General features: G+C 29.8%; 1 protein-coding gene and 1 long non-coding RNA gene across 3 annotated transcripts in view; one reads left to right on the forward strand and one right to left on the reverse strand.

The window, feature by feature from the left end:
• LOC130173837 (uncharacterized) overlaps positions 1-20838 on the forward strand; it is a 59089-nt gene that overhangs the window by 21668 nt on the left and 16583 nt on the right. The gene's annotated exons all lie outside the window — the stretch shown is intronic.
• Positions 13931-20838, reverse strand: part of fat2 (FAT atypical cadherin 2) — a 104934-nt gene continuing 98026 nt past the window's right edge. For both annotated transcript variants that reach the window (XM_056383333.1, XM_056383331.1), the window contains exon 29: positions 13931-19026. In XM_056383333.1, coding sequence (XP_056239308.1) covers positions 18530-19026 — 497 coding nt within the window. In that variant the 3' untranslated portion in view covers positions 13931-18529. The remainder of the gene's footprint in view (positions 19027-20838) is intronic.

The following is a 20838-nucleotide window of genomic DNA, read 5'->3' on the forward strand; positions in this document are numbered from 1 at the left end:
CCAAAAAAATGTCATAGTATAGTAAGGCATAAAAATTAAAAAAAAAAAGTCAAAGTATAGTAAGGTATAAAAATGTCACAGTATAGTAAGGCATAAAAACACCATAGTATAGTAAGGCATTAAAATACCAAAAAACATCATAGTATACTATGCTATAAAATTTCAGAAAAAGGTCATAGTATAGTAAGGTATAAAAATGCCAAAAAATGTCATAAAAGAGTCATAGTATAGTAAGGCATAAAAACACCATAGTATAGTAAGGCATTAAAATACCAAAAAACATCATAGTATACTATGCTATAAAATTTCAGAAAAAGGTCATAGTATAGTAAGGCATAAAATGTCATAGTATAGTAAGGTATAAAAATGCCAAAAAATGTCATAAAAGAGTCATAGTATAGTAAGGCATAAAAGAGTCATAGTATAGTAAGGCATAAAAATACCAAAAACCGTCATAGTATAGTAAGGCATAAAAATTTAAAAAAAAGTCATAGTATAGTAAGGTATAAAAATGTCACAGTATAGTAAGGCATAAAAACACCATAGTATAGTAAGGCATTAAAATACCAAAAAACATCATAGTATACTATGCTATAAAATTTCAGAAAAAGGTCATAGTATAGTAAGGCATAAAAATGTCATATTATAGTAAGGTATAAAAATGCCAAAAAATGTCATAAAAGAGTCATAGTATAGTAAGGCATAAAAATTAAAAAAAAAAGTCAAAGTATAGTAAGGTATAAAAATGTCACAGTATAGTAAGGCATAAAAACACCATAGTATAGTAAGGCATTAAAATACCAAAAAACATCATAGTATACTATGGTATAAAATTTCAGAAAAAGGTCATAGTATAGTAAGGCATAAAAATACCAAAAAACGTCATAGTATACTATGGTATAAAATGTCATAGTATAGTAAGGCATAAAAATTAAAAAAAAAAGTCATAGTATAGTAAGGTATAAAAATGTCATAGTATAGTAAGGTATAAAAATGCCAAAAAAAATGTCATAGTATAGTAAGGCATAAAAATTAAAAAAAAAAGTCAAAGTATAGTAAGGTATAAAAATGTCACAGTATAGTAAGGCATAAAAACACCATAGTATAGTAAGGCATTAAAATACCAAAAAACATCATAGTATACTATGGTATAAAATTTCAGAAAAAGGTCATAGTATAGTAAGGCATAAAAAATGTCATAGTATAGTAAGGTACAAAAATGCCAAAAAATGTCATAAAAGAGTCATAGTATAGTAAGGCATAAAAGAGTCATAGTATAGTAAGGCATAAAAATACCAGAAACCGTCATAGTATAGTAAGGCATAAAAATTAAAAAAAAAAGTCATAGTATAGTAAGTTATAAAAATGTCATAGTATACTATGGCATAAAAATGTCAAAAAAGAATCATAGTATAGTAAGGCATAAAAATACCAAAAAACGTCATAGTATACTATGGTATAAAAATGTCATAGTATAGTAAGGCATAAAAAGTAAAAAGAAAATGTCACAGTATAGTAAGGCATAAAAACATCATAGTATAGTAAGGCATTAAAATACCAAAAAACATCATAGTATACTATGCTATAAAATTTCAGAAAAAAGTCATAGTATAGTAAGGTATAAAAATGCCAAAAACCGTCATAGTATAGTAAGGCATAAAAATTCAAAAAAAAGTCATAGTATAGTAAGGTATAAAAATGTCATAGTATAGTAAGGTATAAAAATGCCCAAAAAAATGTCATAGTATAGTAAGGCATAAAAATTAAAAAAAAAGTCAAAGTATAGTAAGGCATAAAAATGTCACAGTATAGTAAGGCATAAAAACACCATAGTATAGTAAGGCATTAAAATACCAAAAAACATCATAGTATACTATGCTATAAAATTTCAGAAAAAGGTCATAGTATAGTAAGGCATAAAAAGTCATAGTATAGTAAGGTATAAAAATGCCAAAAAATGTCATAAAAGAGTCATAGTATAGTAAGGCATAAAAGGGTCATAGTATAGTAAGGCATAAAAATTAAAAAAAAAGTCAAAGTATAGTAAGGTATAAAATGTCACAGTATAGTAAGGCATAAAAACACCATAGTATAGTAAGGCATTAAAATACCAAAAAACATCATAGTATACTATGCTATAAAATTTCAGAAAAAGGTCATAGTATAGTAAGGCATAAAAATACCAAAAAACGTCATAGTATACTATGGTATAAAATGTCATAGTATAGTAAGGCATAAAAAGTAAAAAGAAAATGTCACAGTATAGTAAGGCATAAAAACACCATAGTATAGTAAGGCATTAAAATACCAAAAAACATCATAGTATACTATGCTATAAAATTTCAGAAAAAGGTCATAGTATAGTAAGGTATAAAAATGCCAAAAAATGTCATAAAAGAGTCATAGTATAGTAAGGCATAAAAGGGTCATAGTATAGTAAGGCATAAAAATACCAAAAACCGTCATAGTATAGTAAGGCATAAAAATTAAAAAAAAGTCATAGTATAGTAAGGTATAAAATGTCATAGTATACTATGGCATAAAAATGTCAAAAAAGAATCATAGTGTAGTAAGGCATAAAAATACTAAAAAACGTCATAGTATACTATGGTATAAAATGTCATAGTATAGTAAGGCATAAAAATTTAAAAAAAGTCATAGTATAGTAAGGTATAAAATGTCATAGTATAGTAAGGTATAAAAATGCCCAAAAAAATGTCATAGTATAGTAAGGCATAAAAATTAAAAAAAAAAGTCAAAGTATAGTAAGGTATAAAATGTCACAGTATAGTAAGGCATAAAAACACCATAGTATAGTAAGGCATTAAAATACCAAAAAACATCATAGTATACTATGCATAAAATTTCAGAAAAAGGTCATAGTATAGTAAGGTATAAAAATGCCAAAAAATGTCATAAAAGAGTCATAGTATAGTAAGGCATAAAAGGGTCATAGTATAGTAAGGCATAAAAATTAAAAAAAAAGTCAAAGTATAGTAAGGTATAAAATGTCACAGTATAGTAAGGCATAAAAACACCATAGTATAGTAAGGCATTAAAATACCAAAAAACATCATAGTATACTATGCTATAAAATTTCAGAAAAAGGTCATAGTATAGTAAGGCATAAAAATGTCATAGTATAGTAAGGTATAAAAATGCCAAAAAATGTCATAAAAGAGTCATAGTATAGTAAGGCATAAAAGAGTCATAGTATAGTAAGGCATAAAAATACAAAAAACGTCATAGTATAGTAAGGCATAAAAATTAAAAAAAAAAGTCATAGTATAGTAAGGTATAAAAATGTCATAGTATACTATGGCATAAAAATGTCAAAAAAGAATCATAGTATAGTAAGGCATAAAAATACAAAAAACGTCATAGTATACTATGGTATAAAAATGTCATAGTATAGTAAGGCATAAAAATTAAAAAAAAAAAGTCATAGTATAGTAAGGTATAAAAATGTCACAGTATAGTAAGGTATAAAAATGCCAAAAAAATGTCATAGTATAGTAAGGCATAAAAATTAAAAAAAAAAGTCAAAGTATAGTAAGGCATAAAAATGTCACAGTATAGTAAGGCATAAAAACACCATAGTATAGTAAGGCATAAAAATACCAAAAAACATCATAGTATACTATGCTATAAAATTTCAGAAAAAGGTCATAGTATAGTAAGGCATAAAAATACCAAAAAACGTCATAGTATACTATGGTATAAAAAGTCATAGTATAGTAAGGCATAAAAAGTAAAAAGAAAATGTCACAGTATAGTAAGGCATAAAAATGTCATAGTATAGTAAGGTATAAAAATGCCAAAAAATGTCATAAAAGAGTCATAGTATAGTAAGGCATAAAAGAGTCATAGTATAGTAAGGCATAAAAATACCAAAAACCGTCATAGTATAGTAAGGCATAAAAATTAAAAAAAAAGTCATAGTATAGTAAGGTATAAAAATGTCATAGTATAGTAAGGCATAAAATGTCAAAAAAGAATCATATTATAGTAAGGCATAAAAATACTAAAAAACGTCAAAGTATACTATGGTATAAAAATGTCATAGTATATTAAGGCATAAAAATTAAAAAAAAAGTCATAGTATAGTAAGGTATAAAAATGTTATAGTATAGTAAGGTATAAAAATGCCCAAAAAAATGTCATAGTATAGTAAGGTATAAAAATGCCAAGAAATGTCATAAAAGAGTCATAGTATAGTAAGGCATAAAAACACCATAGTATAGTAAGGCATTAAAATACCAAAAAACATCATAGTATACTATGCTATAAAATTTCAGAAAAAGGTCATAGTATAGTAAGGCATAAAAATGTCATAGTATAGTAAGGTATAAAAATGCCAAAAAATGTCATAAAAGAGTCATAGTATAGTAAGGCATAAAAGAGTCATAGTATAGTAAGGCATAAAAATACCAAAAAACGTCATAGTATAGTAAGGCATAAAAATTTAAAAAAAAGTCATAGTATAGTAAGGTATAAAAATGTCATAGTATACTATGGCATAAAATGTCAAAAAAGAATCATATTATAGTAAGGCATAAAAATACTAAAAAACGTCAAAGTATACTATGGTATAAAAATGTCATAGTATATTAAGGCATAAAAATTAAAAAAAAAAAAGTCATAGTATAGTAAGGTATAAAAATGTTATAGTATAGTAAGGTATAAAAATGCCCAAAAAAATGTCATAGTATAGTAAGGCATAAAAATAAAAAAAAAAAAGTCAAAGTATAGTAAGGTAAAAAATGTCACAGTATAGTAAGGCATAAAAACACCATAGTATAGTAAGGCATTAAAATACCAAAAAACATCATAGTATACTATGCTATAAAATTTCAGAAAAAGGTCATAGTATAGTAAGGTATAAAAATGTTATAGTATAGTAAGGTATAAAAATGCCCAAAAAAATGTCATAGTATAGTAAGGCATAAAAATTAAAAAAAAAAAAAGTCAAAGTATAGTAAGGTATAAAAATGTCACAGTATAGTAAGGCATAAAAACACCATAGTATAGTAAGGCATTAAAATACCAAAAAACATCATAGTATACTATGCTATAAAATTTCAGAAAAAGGTCATAGTATAGTAAGGCATAAAAATACCAAAAAACGTCATAGTATACTATGGTATAAAATGTCATAGTATAGTAAGGCATAAAAAGTAAAAAGAAAATGTCACAGTATGGTAAGGCATAAAAACACCATAGTATAGTAAGGCATTAAAATACCAAAAAACATCATAGTATACTATGCTATAAAATTTCAGAAAAAGGTCAAAGTATAGTAAGGCATAAAAATGTCATAGTATAGTAAGGTATAAAAATGCCAAAAAATGTCATAAAAGAGTCATAGTATAGTAAGGCATAAAAATACCAAAAACCGTCATAGTATAGTAAGGCATAAAAATTCAAAAAAAAGTCATAGTATAGTAAGGTATAAAAATGTCATAGTATACTATGGCATAAAATGTCAAAAAAGAATCATAGTATAGTAAGGCATAAAAATACTAAAAAACGTCATAGTATACTATGGTATAAAATGTCATAGTATAGTAAGGCATAAAAATAAAAAAAAAAAGTCATAGTATAGTAAGGTATAAAAATGTCATAGTATAGTAAGGTATAAAAATGCCCAAAAAAATGTCATAGTATAGTAAGGCATAAAAATTAAAAAAAAAAAAGTCAAAGTATAGTAAGGTATAAAAATGTCACAGTATAGTAAGGCATAAAAACACCATAGTATAGTAAGGCATTAAAATACCAAAAAACATCATAGTATACTATGCTATAAAATTTCAGAAAAAGGTCATAGTATAGTAAGGTATAAAAATGCCAAAAAATGTCATAAAAGAGTCATAGTATAGTAAGGCATAAAAACACCATAGTATAGTAAGGCATTAAAATACCAAAAAACATCATAGTATACTATGCTATAAAATTTCAGAAAAAGGTCATAGTATAGTAAGGCATAAAATGTCATAGTATAGTAAGGTATAAAAATGCCAAAAAATGTCATAAAAGAGTCATAGTATAGTAAGGCATAAAAGAGTCATAGTATAGTAAGGCATAAAAATACCAAAAACCGTCATAGTATAGTAAGGCATAAAAATTTAAAAAAAAGTCATAGTATAGTAAGGTATAAAAATGTCATAGTATACTATGGCATAAAATGTCAAAAAAGAATCATATTATAGTAAGGCATAAAAATACTAAAAAACGTCAAAGTATACTATGGTATAAAATGTCATAGTATATTAAGGCATAAAAATTAAAAAAAAAAGTCATAGTATAGTAAGGTATAAAAATGTTATAGTATAGTAAGGTATAAAAATGCCCAAAAAAATGTCATAGTATAGTAAGGCATAAAAATTAAAAAAAAAAAAGTCAAAGTATAGTAAGGTATAAAAATGTCACAGTATAGTAAGGCATAAAAACACCATAGTATAGTAAGGCATTAAAATACCAAAAAACATCATAGTATACTATGCTATAAAATTTCAGAAAAAGGTCAAAGTATAGTAAGGCATAAAAATGTCATAGTATAGTAAGGTATAAAAATGCCAAAAAATGTCATAAAAGAGTCATAGTATAGTAAGGCATAAAAATACCAAAAACCGTCATAGTATAGTAAGTCAAAAAGTCATAGTATAGTAAGGCATAAAAATTCAAAAAAAAGTCATAGTATAGTAAGGTATAAAAATGTCATAGTATACTATGGCATAAAATGTCAAAAAAGAATCATAGTGTAGTAAGGCATAAAAATACTAAAAAACGTCATAGTATACTATGGTATAAAATGTCATAGTATAGTAAGGCATAAAAATTTTAAAAAAAGTCATAGTATAGTAAGGTATAAAAATGTCATAGTATAGTAAGGTATAAAAATGCCCAAAAAAATGTCATAGTATAGTAAGGCATAAAAATTAAAAAAAAAAGTCAAAGTATAGTAAGGTATAAAAATGTCACAGTATAGTAAGGCATAAAAACACCATAGTATAGTAAGGCATTAAAATACCAAAAAACATCATAGTATACTATGCTATAAAATTTCAGAAAAAGGTCATAGTATAGTAAGGTATAAAAATGCCAAAAAATGTCATAAAAGAGTCATAGTATAGTAAGGCATAAAAGGGTCATAGTATAGTAAGGCATAAAAATTAAAAAAAAAAGTCAAAGTATAGTAAGGTATAAAAATGTCACAGTATAGTAAGGCATAAAAACACCATAGTATAGTAAGGCATTAAAATACCAAAAAACATCATAGTATACTATGCTATAAAATTTCAGAAAAAGGTCATAGTATAGTAAGGCATAAAAATGTCATAGTATAGTAAGGTATAAAAATGCCAAAAAATGTCATAAAAGAGTCATAGTATAGTAAGGCATAAAAGAGTCATAGTATAGTAAGGCATAAAAATACCAAAAACCGTCATAGTATAGTAAGGCATAAAAATTAAAAAAAAAAGTCATAGTATAGTAAGGTATAAAATGTCATAGTATACTATGGCATAAAAATGTCAAAAAAGAATCATAGTATAGTAAGGCATAAAAATACTAAAAAACGTCATAGTATACTATGGTATAAAATGTCATAGTATAGTAAGGCATAAAAATTAAAAAAAAAAGTCATAGTATAGTAAGGTATAAAAATGTCACAGTATAGTAAGGTATAAAAATGCCCAAAAAAATGTCATAGTATAGTAAGGCATAAAAATTAAAAAAAAAAGTCAAAGTATAGTAAGGCATAAAAATGTCACAGTATAGTAAGGCATAAAAACACCATAGTATAGTAAGGCATTAAAATACCAAAAAACATCATAGTATACTATGCTATAAAATTTCAGAAAAAGGTCATAGTATAGTAAGGCATAAAAATACCAAAAAACGTCATAGTATACTATGGTATAAAATGTCATAGTATAGTAAGGCATAAAAAGTAAAAAGAAAATGTCACAGTATAGTAAGGCATAAAAATGTCATAGTATAGTAAGGTATAAAAATGCCAAAAAATGTCATAAAAGAGTCATAGTATAGTAAGGCATAAAAGAGTCATAGTATAGTAAGGCATAAAAATACCAAAAACCGTCATAGTATAGTAAGGCATAAAAATTTAAAAAAAAGTCATAGTATAGTAAGGTATAAAAATGTCATAGTATACTATGGCATAAAATGTCAAAAAAGAATCATATTATAGTAAGGCATAAAAATACTAAAAAACGTCAAAGTATACTATGGTATAAAATGTCATAGTATATTAAGGCATAAAAATTAAAAAAAAAGTCATAGTATAGTAAGGTATAAAAATGTTATAGTATAGTAAGGTATAAAAATGCCCCAAAAAATGTCATAGTATAGTAAGGTATAAAAATGCCAAAAAATGTCATAAAAGAGTCATAGTATAGTAAGGCATAAAAACACCATAGTATAGTAAGGCATTAAAATACCAAAAAACATCATAGTATACTATGCTATAAAATTTCAGAAAAAGGTCATAGTATAGTAAGGCATAAAAATGTCATAGTATAGTAAGGTATAAAAATGCCAAAAAATGTCATAAAAGAGTCATAGTATAGTAAGGCATAAAAGAGTCATAGTATAGTAAGGCATAAAAATACCAAAAACCGTCATAGTATAGTAAGTCAAAAAGTCATAGTATAGTAAGGCATAAAAATTAAAAAAAAGTCATAGTATAGTAAGGTATAAAAATGTCATAGTATACTATGGCATAAAATGTCAAAAAAGAATCATATTATAGTAAGGCATAAAAATACTAAAAAACGTCAAAGTATACTATGGTATAAAATGTCATAGTATATTAAGGCATAAAAATTAAAAAAAAAGTCATAGTATAGTAAGGTATAAAAATGTTATAGTATAGTAAGGTATAAAAATGCCCAAAAAAATGTCATAGTATAGTAAGGCATAAAAATTAAAAAAAAAAAAGTCAAAGTATAGTAAGGTATAAAAATGTCACAGTATAGTAAGGCATAAAAACACCATAGTATAGTAAGGCATTAAAATACCAAAAAACATCATAGTATACTATGCTATAAAATTTCAGAAAAAGGTCATAGTATAGTAAGGTATAAAAATGTTATAGTATAGTAAGGTATAAAAATGCCCAAAAAAATGTCATAGTATAGTAAGGCATAAAAATTAAAAAAAAAAAAGTCAAAGTATAGTAAGGTATAAAAATGTCACAGTATAGTAAGGCATAAAAACACCATAGTATAGTAAGGCATTAAAATACCAAAAAACATCATAGTATACTATGCTATAAAATTTCAGAAAAAGGTCATAGTATAGTAAGGCATAAAAATACCAAAAAACGTCATAGTATACTATGGTATAAAAATGTCATAGTATAGTAAGGCATAAAAAGTAAAAAGAAAATGTCACAGTATGGTAAGGCATAAAAACACCATAGTATAGTAAGGCATTAAAATACCAAAAAACATCATAGTATACTATGCTATAAAATTTCAGAAAAAGGTCAAAGTATAGTAAGGCATAAAATGTCATAGTATAGTAAGGTATAAAAATGCCAAAAAATGTCATAAAAGAGTCATAGTATAGTAAGGCATAAAAATACCAAAAACCGTCATAGTATAGTAAGGCATAAAAATTCAAAAAAAGTCATAGTATAGTAAGGTATAAAAATGTCATAGTATACTATGGCATAAAATGTCAAAAAAGAATCATATTATAGTAAGGCATAAAAATACTAAAAAACGTCAAAGTATACTATGGTATAAAAATGTCATAGTATATTAAGGCATAAAAATAAAAAAAAAAGTCATAGTATAGTAAGGTATAAAAATGTTATAGTATAGTAAGGTATAAAAATGCCAAAAAAATGTCATAGTATAGTAAGGCATAAAAATTAAAAAAAAAAAAGTCAAAGTATAGTAAGGTATAAAAATGTCACAGTATAGTAAGGCATAAAAACACCATAGTATAGTAAGGCATTAAAATACCAAAAAACATCATAGTATACTATGCTATAAAATTTCAGAAAAAGGTCATAGTATAGTAAGGTATAAAAATGCCAAAAAATGTCATAAAAGAGTCATAGTATAGTAAGGCATAAAAACACCATAGTATAGTAAGGCATTAAAATACCAAAAAACATCATAGTATACTATGCTATAAAATTTCAGAAAAAGGTCATAGTATAGTAAGGCATAAAATGTCATAGTATAGTAAGGTATAAAAATGCCAAAAAATGTCATAAAAGAGTCATAGTATAGTAAGGCATAAAAGAGTCATAGTATAGTAAGGCATAAAAATACCAAAAACCGTCATAGTATAGTAAGGCATAAAAATTAAAAAAAAGTCATAGTATAGTAAGGTATAAAAATGTCATAGTATACTATGGCATAAAATGTCAAAAAAGAATCATATTATAGTAAGGCATAAAAATACTAAAAAACGTCAAAGTATACTATGGTATAAAAATGTCATAGTATATTAAGGCATAAAAATTAAAAAAAAAAGTCATAGTATAGTAAGGTATAAAAATGTTATAGTATAGTAAGGTATAAAAATGCCCAAAAAAATGTCATAGTATAGTAAGGCATAAAAATTAAAAAAAAAAAAGTCAAAGTATAGTAAGGTATAAAAATGTCACAGTATAGTAAGGCATAAAAACACCATAGTATAGTAAGGCATTAAAATACCAAAAAACATCATAGTATACTATGCTATAAAATTTCAGAAAAAGGTCAAAGTATAGTAAGGCATAAAAATGTCATAGTATAGTAAGGTATAAAAATGCCAAAAAATGTCATAAAAGAGTCATAGTATAGTAAGGCATAAAAGAGTCATAGTATAGTAAGGCATAAAAATACCAAAAACCGTCATAGTATAGTAAGGCATAAAAATTAAAAAAAAAGTCATAGTATAGTAAGGTATAAAAATGTCATGGTATACTATGGCATAAAATGTCAAAAAAGAATCATATTATAGTAAGGCATAAAAATACTAAAAAACGTCAAAGTATACTATGGTATAAAATGTCATAGTATATTAAGGCATAAAAATTTAAAAAAAAGTCATAGTATAGTAAGGTATAAAAATGTTATAGTATAGTAAGGTATAAAAATGCCCAAAAAAATGTCATAGTATAGTAAGGCATAAAAATTAACAAAAAAAAAGTCAAAGTATAGTAAGGTATAAAAATGTCACAGTATAGTAAGGCATAAAAACACCATAGTATAGTAAGGCATTAAAATACCAAAAAACATCATAGTATACTATGCTATAAAATTTCAGAAAAAGGTCATAGTATAGTAAGGCATAAAAATACCAAAAAACGTCATAGTATACTATGGTATAAAATGTCATAGTATAGTAAGGCATAAAAAGTAAAAAGAAAATGTCACAGTATGGTAAGGCATAAAAACACCATAGTATAGTAAGGCATTAAAATACCAAAAAACATCATAGTATACTATGCTATAAAATTTCAGAAAAAGGTCATAGTATAGTAAGGTATAAAAATGCCAAAAAATGTCATAAAAGAGTCATAGTATAGTAAGGCATAAAAATACCAAAAACCGTCATAGTATAGTAAGGCATAAAAATTCAAAAAAAGTCATAGTATAGTAAGGTATAAAAATGTCATAGTATACTATGGCATAAAATGTCAAAAAAGAATCATAGTATAGTAAGGCATAAAAATACTAAAAAACGTCATAGTATACTATGGTATAAAATGTCATAGTATAGTAAGGCATAAAAATAAAAAAAAAAGTCATAGTATAGTAAGGTATAAAAATGTCATAGTATAGTAAGGTATAAAAATGCCCAAAAAAATGTCATAGTATAGTAAGGCATAAAAATTAAAAAAAAAAGTCAAAGTATAGTAAGGTATAAAAATGTCACAGTATAGTAAGGCATAAAAACACCATAGTATAGTAAGGCATTAAAATACCAAAAAACATCATAGTATACTATGCTATAAAATTTCAGAAAAAGGTCATAGTATAGTAAGGTATAAAAATGCCAAAAAATGTCATAAAAGAGTCATAGTATAGTAAGGCATAAAAATTAAAAAAAAAAGTCAAAGTATAGTAAGGTATAAAAATGTCACAGTATAGTAAGGCATAAAAACACCATAGTATAGTAAGGCATTAAAATACCAAAAAACATCATAGTATACTATGGTATAAAATTTCAGAAAAAGGTCATAGTATAGTAAGGTATAAAAATGCCAAAAAATGTCATAAAAAGTCATAGTATAGTAAGGCATAAAAAAGCCACAGTATAATAAGGCATTAAAAATGTATAGTACAGTGAGGCATACAAAAGACATAGTATAGTAAGTCAAAAAGTCATAGTACAGTAAGTCATAAAAAAAGTCAGTACAGCATGGCTTAAAAGTTATCATAAAGCACAAAATGTCATAGTATAGTAAGTCATAAAAATGTCAGAGTAATAAGGCATCAAAACAACATAGTATAGTAAGTCATAAAAACACTAGTATATTAGTAAGGTATAAAAAGTCATATTATAGTAAGGCATAAACACCATAGTATAGTAAGTCGTCAAAACACCATAGTAAAATAGTAAGGCATAAAAAACACCATAGGTATAGTAAGGCAAAAAAAGTCACAGTATAATAAGGCATCAAAAAGTTATAATACAGTGAGTCATACAAAATACATAGTATAGTAAGTCAAAAAGTCATAGTATAGTAAGTCATTAAAACGGCATAGTATAGCAATGCATAGAAAGTCATATTATAGTATGTAATATAATAAAAACACTATAGTAAAATAGTGAGGCATAAAAAGTCATATTATATTAAGGCATAAAAAAGCCACGGTATAACAAGGCATTAAAAAAGTTATAGTACAGTGAGGCATACAAAATACATAGTATAGTAAGTCAAAAAGTCATGGTATAGTAAGTCATTAAAACGACATAGTTATAGTAATGCATAGAAAGTCCTAAAAAAGCGATTAGTAAAATAAGTCATAAAACGTCATAGTATAGTAAGTAATAAAAACACCATAGTAAAATAGTAAGGCATAAAAAGTCATAGTATAGTAAGGCATAAAAATGTCATAGTATAGTAAGGCATAAAAACAATAGTATAATAGTATGGTATAAAAAGTCATATTATAGCAAGGCTTCGAAACACCATAGTATAGTAAGGCAAAAAAAGACACATTAAAAAGTTACAGTACAGTGAGGCATACAAAATACATAGTATAATAAGTCAAAAAGTCATGGTATAGTAAGTCATTAAAATGACATAGTATAGTAATGCATAAAAACATCATAGTAGAGCAAGTCAAATAAAAGTCACAGTATATTAAGTCATAAAAGTCATTGCATAGCAAGGCCAAAAAAGTCACAGTATAGTAGGACATAAAAAAGACATAGTATAGTACGTCAAAAAGCCATATTATAGCAAGTCAAAAAGTCATAGTATAGTAAGGCATAAAAAATCATGGTATAGTAAGGCATAAAAAGTCATTGCATAGTAAGTAAAAAAAAAAAAGAAAGCATAAAAAAGACATATTATAGTAAGGTACAAAAAGTCATTATAGAAAAGTATAAAAAGTCATAGTATAGTAAGTCATAAAAAAGCCATTGCATAGCAAGGCTAAAAAAGTCACTGTATAGTAAGGCATAAAAATTTCATAGTATAGTAATGCATACATAGTCATAGCATAGAGAAGCATGAATAGTCATAGTATAGTAAGGAAAAAAAAGTCACAGTATAATAAGGTATTAAAAGTTTATAGTACAATGAGGCATAAAAACGATTTATAGTATGTCAAGAAGTCATGGTATGGTAAGTCATACAAAGGTCATAGTAAAGTATGAAAAGTCATAGTATATTAAGGAATAAATATAATAGTATAGTAGGGCATAAAAAATCATATTGTAAGGCACAAAAGAGTCACGTAGATGTGTTTATTCAGTTTGAATTGCTCATGTTAAAATGTGGCTCAATATTTTACAAGATGTTGATCAATTCAAAGTTAAGTGCTTATCAGTATTGTGATGATCCCCCATGAAATGCTGATTGATGTGGCTTCTAACTGTCTGAGCTGAGACATTTCTCAGTAGATGTGTTTCAGATTAACTTTTACTGTCTGGGTGACTTACATCACCGATGTGCATGGGCAGATTCAAATTACCCATGATTTCCTCTGATAACATTAATCCTGTCTGGAGAGGGCTTAAAGTTTTTTCAGTTTTCTCTTCAGGCAGCGATGAAACCCACAGATGTGATTTTTGACGTCGTCTGTTTCAACGGAAGCTAAGAACACAAAGCAACAGGAAGTCTGATATTGCCGGTCAGTGTTCATAGAAGATAATATCTTTATTCATACTCTCTTTACAATATTGAAAACCAAAAACAGAAAGATGGCATCTTGTTAAAATCTCTCACAGAGAAACAACAGAGCAAAACATGGGGAGGCCCACATTGATACAAAAATAAACTTTATGAATTAAAACAAATGTAACGTACATTCAAGTGATGTCATATTCTGCACAAACAACCTACAACACAAACACAGGTACAGACTGTATATACAACACAATACTTGTAGATAAGATCTTTTTTGTACAAAGGACTGGAAAAAATGTTTTAACTAAAACAACAGTCACAGTTCAACAACCAGAGATGGACAGATGTTCTACATTAACCCACAGCGAACACCGTTTCAGGAGGATATAGTGACATGTTCTCAGATTTAACTAAAATAAGTTGAAAAGCTGAATAAAATGGGGATGACATGGCCTCAGCGTTGTCTAAAATAGTGTCTGGCTAAGTAAAACGAGATCCATGTTATAAAAATGAACTTAAATCTTGAGGATGCATTTTGAACTTTGTTGTTCTCATTTAACCTCCTAAGACCCGAACTCTTGCATGGCGTGCATTTTTAATTTCTCTTTGCTATTTAGGCTGATTGGGACCTGAGAAAAATGATGTCCACATATGAGGACATTAGTTTTAAATTTTATATTACTGAGTGGCAGTATAATATCCTCATATGTGGTCACCAGGCCCTTGTTGAGAAAAAGTTAGTATTGTGGTCTAGAGAACCCAAAATGTGAGGTCCACATATGTGGACGCCAGGTCCTAGGAGGTTAAGGGAATAATCTGCAGCAAGCGTTGCAAGCTGCCGTTCAATACAGAAGTGGCTGTATTAACGCACAAAGAGCAAGCAGGGGTAAATGGCTAGCCTAGCTCCATCAAGTGCACATATTACATGTTGTGTATTTGTGAATATAAAGTGAGATATTCTAGTTTAAAATAGATACCTCATGAATTGAAGCGGAACAAGAACAGTTGGAAACAGTAAAAGCTTAACACAAAACCAAACATGTTTAAGAGAGGCTTTAATGGATTGATGAATCACTTACTATAACACAATGTATAAATATAGTGCTGAAGAGCATTTTTCTTTTAAATTATTATGGATACTAGCATTTTTCTGCTACCAGTATTTGTGCCAATGTTACTCACATGACAAAGCTACAGGTCTTCATTGAACTTACAGAGATGAAACCAATATCGATCTTCTCATCAAATATTTCCGGTTCATAATTATAGTATTTAAGGATATCCTGGCTGAAAGTTTTAATATTCTTGTTTGCTGTGACTGAAAAATGTGCTTTAACCTTTGCTGCAAGTCAAATATCCCCTTTCAGACAAAAAAGGGGCCTGTGTGCAGATAAAGCACGTGCAGTGGTAGCCATGCAAGTCTCTCTGAATGCATCCTGAGTTTTGTGCTGCAAATTCTTACAAACCCTAATTCCTGTCAGTCTTCCTTTGTCTCAGATAGTGTCAGAACTCAGCAGCAAAACCAGCAGTGACTGAATATGTATTAATATTTGCTGTGTGTGTGCTCTGATTTAGCCTATTATGGTTGCAGACCGAGAGAGATGTGGCAGTCAGGACATTAAGAACAAATGAGAGTTGCAGAGAAGCTGACAACCTATCCAGGCCCTATCTGTCTGTTAACACGTTACAACAAATGTATTTTCCCAGTACAAACAGTGCCCTTATGTCTCATGCATCTCCCCGACCTCTGAGAGCTGTGTAAAAATCCAATTGATGCGGGTTTCGATTTTTACAAGCATGATCTGCATCCTCAACATGTTTACATGGAGGCAGCAGCAGTAAACACTGTGTACACACACACACACACACACACACACACACATTTCGCTCCATCGTTTGCCAAAACAAATCACAAATCTAGTCTGTCTCTCAGATCTGATCTCTGAGGCGTCTACCGGTGCTGGAATTCACAAGCCAACCGATCAAGGTTGTATGTTGTTTGCACAGTACAATCACTTGCCTACATTGGTTGTTATAGCGACAGAACAAATCAGTTTCAGCTTCATGTTTGAACATAGACTGAAGAATGCTGTAACTACTGAGTGGCCAAATTAAAGCATCTGTTATCATTACATTCATTGCCGCATATGGTTTTAGGTAATATGCAGATACCAGCACCTCAGATTTTAAGGTTGGCTTGTTTTAGTCCATTTCATATGCTAAATTGAACAATTGAATTGAATAATTGTTGATAAGAAATTTTGAAGCAAGTTGTAATTGATTTTTTTTGTTTTTCCACTTTTTATAGGCTGAACTGAAAAAGAAGTGATTAACATCTTAAACGAATAATCTAATACAGAAAATCAATTGGTAACTATTGCTTCATTTGTTATGGAAAAATTGTAAACATTTACTAATTCGAACTTCTCAAATGTTATGATTTGTTGTCTTGTCAGTGAAATGATAAATGCTCGGTCAGACAAAATAAGCAATTCAAAGACATGTTACGGCCACTTTTACTAGTCTTTGATGTTTCGTAAACCAAAATCTTTAGGTGATTAATCAAGACACTAATCAGCAGATTAATAATGATTAACAATAGTTGTTGCTCTGAATTATTTATAAGAGAAATCCTGATTAAGAGATTTTGTTTGCAGTGATATTTAATTGAGATTATTGTGGTTCTTCACTGTTAAACAGTTACTTTTAAGAAAATGCTGTTCAGGCTAAACATAGACTTTAATATTCAGTATAATACATTCACTTTTTCATACGCTGCATACTGCACAACCAGCTCTGGACCAAAACAAACATTTCTTTTATCTGAAGCTTGCATATTTACACCATTTAAAATGGCTGCATAGACATTTCTTTACCACTGCTAAAAACGACTCCACATTAAGTGTTTCTTTTATCATCGGTGGCAGCAACACTGCTGAGCAGAACCTGATCACAAACACTAACATCTCCTCTATAGAAAATACTGTGATCTCGTTCACACTCATTAAATCGACGAGGAGATGCTTACAGATTAAGAATCTACAGAATTTACAGTCATGGAAACAGTAACAGTTAAAGTTATCATACATCTACTTCACGACTAACATCACCTTGTGTTTATGGCTTTTATGTTTGTTTTTTCCTTTTTTTTTTTTTTTTTTTTTTTGAGGATCCAGCCTCCTTCATTATAACAGACAGCAACAATAAACAACATTAAGCTGATTAACGAGTCCAGTGAAATGTTCATCCTGCATGAAATGTGCTTGATTTGAAGTAGTGGGCTGATGTTTGACGCATTTTAAATCTGTTTTCTGACATTCTTGTGGTTCTTTTCTGTCCCAGTAAATTTCATATGAACACCAACACGCAGCAGGAGAATGCAGACATGATAAACCTCGCTGGTTATTCACTTTTCATACAATGCAATCAAAGCTTTTTTTTTTTTTATCAGGATTTAATCACAAAGACATTTCTAAATGAGCGTTGTTGGCTGAATGTCACAGCCACTGTCATGGTAGCAGTGTTTTCCTCGTGCCTGCTGTCATATGTTCTATCACACACTGCACATATCCACACCATTATCAATGTTTGGCAGAGCTTAAAAAAATTTCTTTAGAGTGGCTGGCTTGTCAGACGTGTTTGAAATGCAGGAGATGTAGTTTGCCTCACAGGACATGTTTTGAAAGCAGACCCCTCCACTGAGGCAGATTCTCCCTCATTGAGGCTTAAAAAAAAGTCTTGAGTTTTGACTTTGAAACAATCCACAGTCAAGTCAGTAATACTGTTCACGATTTCACAACCTTTGTTAACGAGTGCTCTCAGCAGCTTGGACAAAAACATGAACTTCTGCTGAACTTCCGGTGAAGTAACCGAGGAGTCCTGAATTACCCCCATCTAGTCTGGCACAGCAAGACTACTGAAAGATATCTGAAATATTGTTTCACACGGTGCTTTTATCTCCATCTGCATGGAAAAAACGACTCAGATCTTGCAGTGAGAGACCGACGAGCTGCTGTTCAGTAGTTTCCAAGAGTCCCATCTGAGAAGTGTACTGGTACATACAGCTGCCGTAGAGTGGGGGAACAGTAGAAAGGTGGCATGTACTTGTTCTGTTTAGGTTTCCATATGAAACTAAAAGTGAATAATCACCAGCGAGGATGCAAACAGCTGTGGAAGGATGTAAGCCTTGAGCCAAACTTGGTCTTAAAACATCACCTCCTCACAGCTCCCGTAATCGCTCCCCACCATGCTTGACCCATCATAGCTTCGTGGGTTCTGCCCAGTGGGTCGTGTTTGAGGTTGGGCGGGGTTTGGAGCTGGTGGCGGGCTGGCCTGTTCTGCATATGATGGCATAGCCACACTCAGACGCATGCTGAGTCTCTTGTAGCCTCCTGAGACGTTGTCAAGGCTGCGAGTGTGTTGGGTGGGGTAGTAGCTGATGGCGGTGTACTCGTTGGGGCACTGGGAGCTGGGAAGAGGTAACCCGTCAGGACCCAGGAAGTCGTCCAGGTTCTGGTTGCTGTAACACGGTGGAAGGGGTGCGCGGCGGTCACAGCGGTCCAGTGGGAATGGGAAGCCACCAAATCGAGAGTTCCTCCGCGACTCCATGGTGGAGGTGGAGTAAGTGTCCTCTACGATGTCAAACTGCGGGAACTCCTGGACTGTTGGCCGCCCGTAGTAGTCTGGGTCTGCAGGGTAGACTGAGGATAGAAGACACAAAGGAACATCAGCATTTTCTTTTAGTCTTCATATTTTATGTAGATTTGTTTTATATCTGTTGATCATCAAATTCCATAATAATAGAATGAAATAGCTTGCAATTTTCTCAAATTTGGATTAGAGCTGATTGATCAATAATAATTGACTGACATATTCACTGATACGATGTACAGTATCTGCAATAAGCTATTAACAGCTGCTGGCTATTGGGCCGGCTTATTCATTAGTCTAGCTCAAATTTGGATGAATAGATCATAGGAAAACTGTAAAAAAAAAAAAAAAAAGGCTTTGACGATTTGCATATTAAATCCTTAACTGTAGATTTGAAATGGTGTGGGTTTGATTAGCAGAACAGGAGGGGGGGAGATGTCTGAAGAAAGCTAAAATGTGTTAAACTAACCACATTTTACTGGGAGGGGAGATGACTGATGCAGAACCACTTCTAATGACAGCGAAAGAATAATCCTCCCTCTTTGGATAAACCAACATTAAGACAATGCAAGGGCAACCTTGATGATAACCTCCTCTAGCTTTTTGTACGCCGCTGTGTCTTCTTTATCATTTTAATATTTTCCTGAAACTAATCTCAAGCTAAATCCCCCAACCTTGAAATACTTATTTGATGATTAATTTCAATGTGCTAATCCTAAATAAGAAGTTACACCCAGTAGACATTTTAAAGCTTTTTCTGCAGATTTAACCACAGGAAGACAGTGGAATACTTGTTTCTCTCAGTTTGATCTTGGGGACCCAGTTTGTTGACGACCTTGCAGTGATTCATACTTCAGTTATTTTCCCTTTCAGAGACTTTTCTGCCTCTGTGACATTGTTCCCTTTGTATTGTATCATTTGTTCTTGTGGAAAATGGTCTAAATCAGCATTATTCAATGCCTCAGTGAGGAAACTTGAACCTGTTGACACACACCTACCTGCGTTCATTTATTGTGAACAGTCTCTCAAATTGGGTTGTGTGACACATAGCCAAATATTGTCAAATGATTTAGTCACTATATCATTCAGAACTGATTAGTTAATCAATTAACAGTGAGTATTGGTAGTAATTTCTCAAACAGAGTGACAACATTCTTTCGTTCAAGCTTCTCCATTGTGAGGATTTGCCTCTTTTGATTGGACAAAACAAGCAACATGAACTATAGATAATAAGGTAGCCGTTTTTCATATTTCACTGAATAAGACATTTGATGATGTAACGTTCATTTTTCAGTATTTTATTTTAAAGACCACACAATCAATGGATTTATCAGTAGTTCCAGTGTCATCAGAAAGTGGTAGTAACCTCATGCTTGGCATCTGATGTGTTTTTGTCCCTCAGTAGAACCTACTCAATGCCACAGACTGTATGAGCATATATGCCAGCTGTTAACCATGAATTAATTCAGTATAGAAACACTAAATATATGTCTGTGGTCATTTAGAAACACTGGGCTCTATTTTAACTATCCAAAGCACATGGTCTACATTTGTTTGTCAATGTCACTTTTGCTGCACCAGGTGCACGGTTCAAAAGGGTTGTACTTAATCTGCATGGGAGTGTTTTGGGCGTAACATTTAATAAAACAATCACAGTGCCATCTCCCATTCTCTTTAAAAGCCAGGCACGCTTGCACCTTGGCGGATTGTTGTTATAATGGCGCATTATCTCACACAGAGTTTGGTTGTCTTTGTGGTGAGTTGATTACATATTGTGACTGACCACTGTGGGCTCACAGGTTGATAAATCTTGTTAAATTTGTAACTATTAAAAATCCTACACACTTGATGCTGTTATTTCT

The sequence above is a fragment of the Seriola aureovittata genome, chromosome 8, assembly GCF_021018895.1.
Source record: "Seriola aureovittata isolate HTS-2021-v1 ecotype China chromosome 8, ASM2101889v1, whole genome shotgun sequence".
Lineage (NCBI taxonomy): Eukaryota > Metazoa > Chordata > Actinopteri > Carangiformes > Carangidae > Seriola > Seriola aureovittata.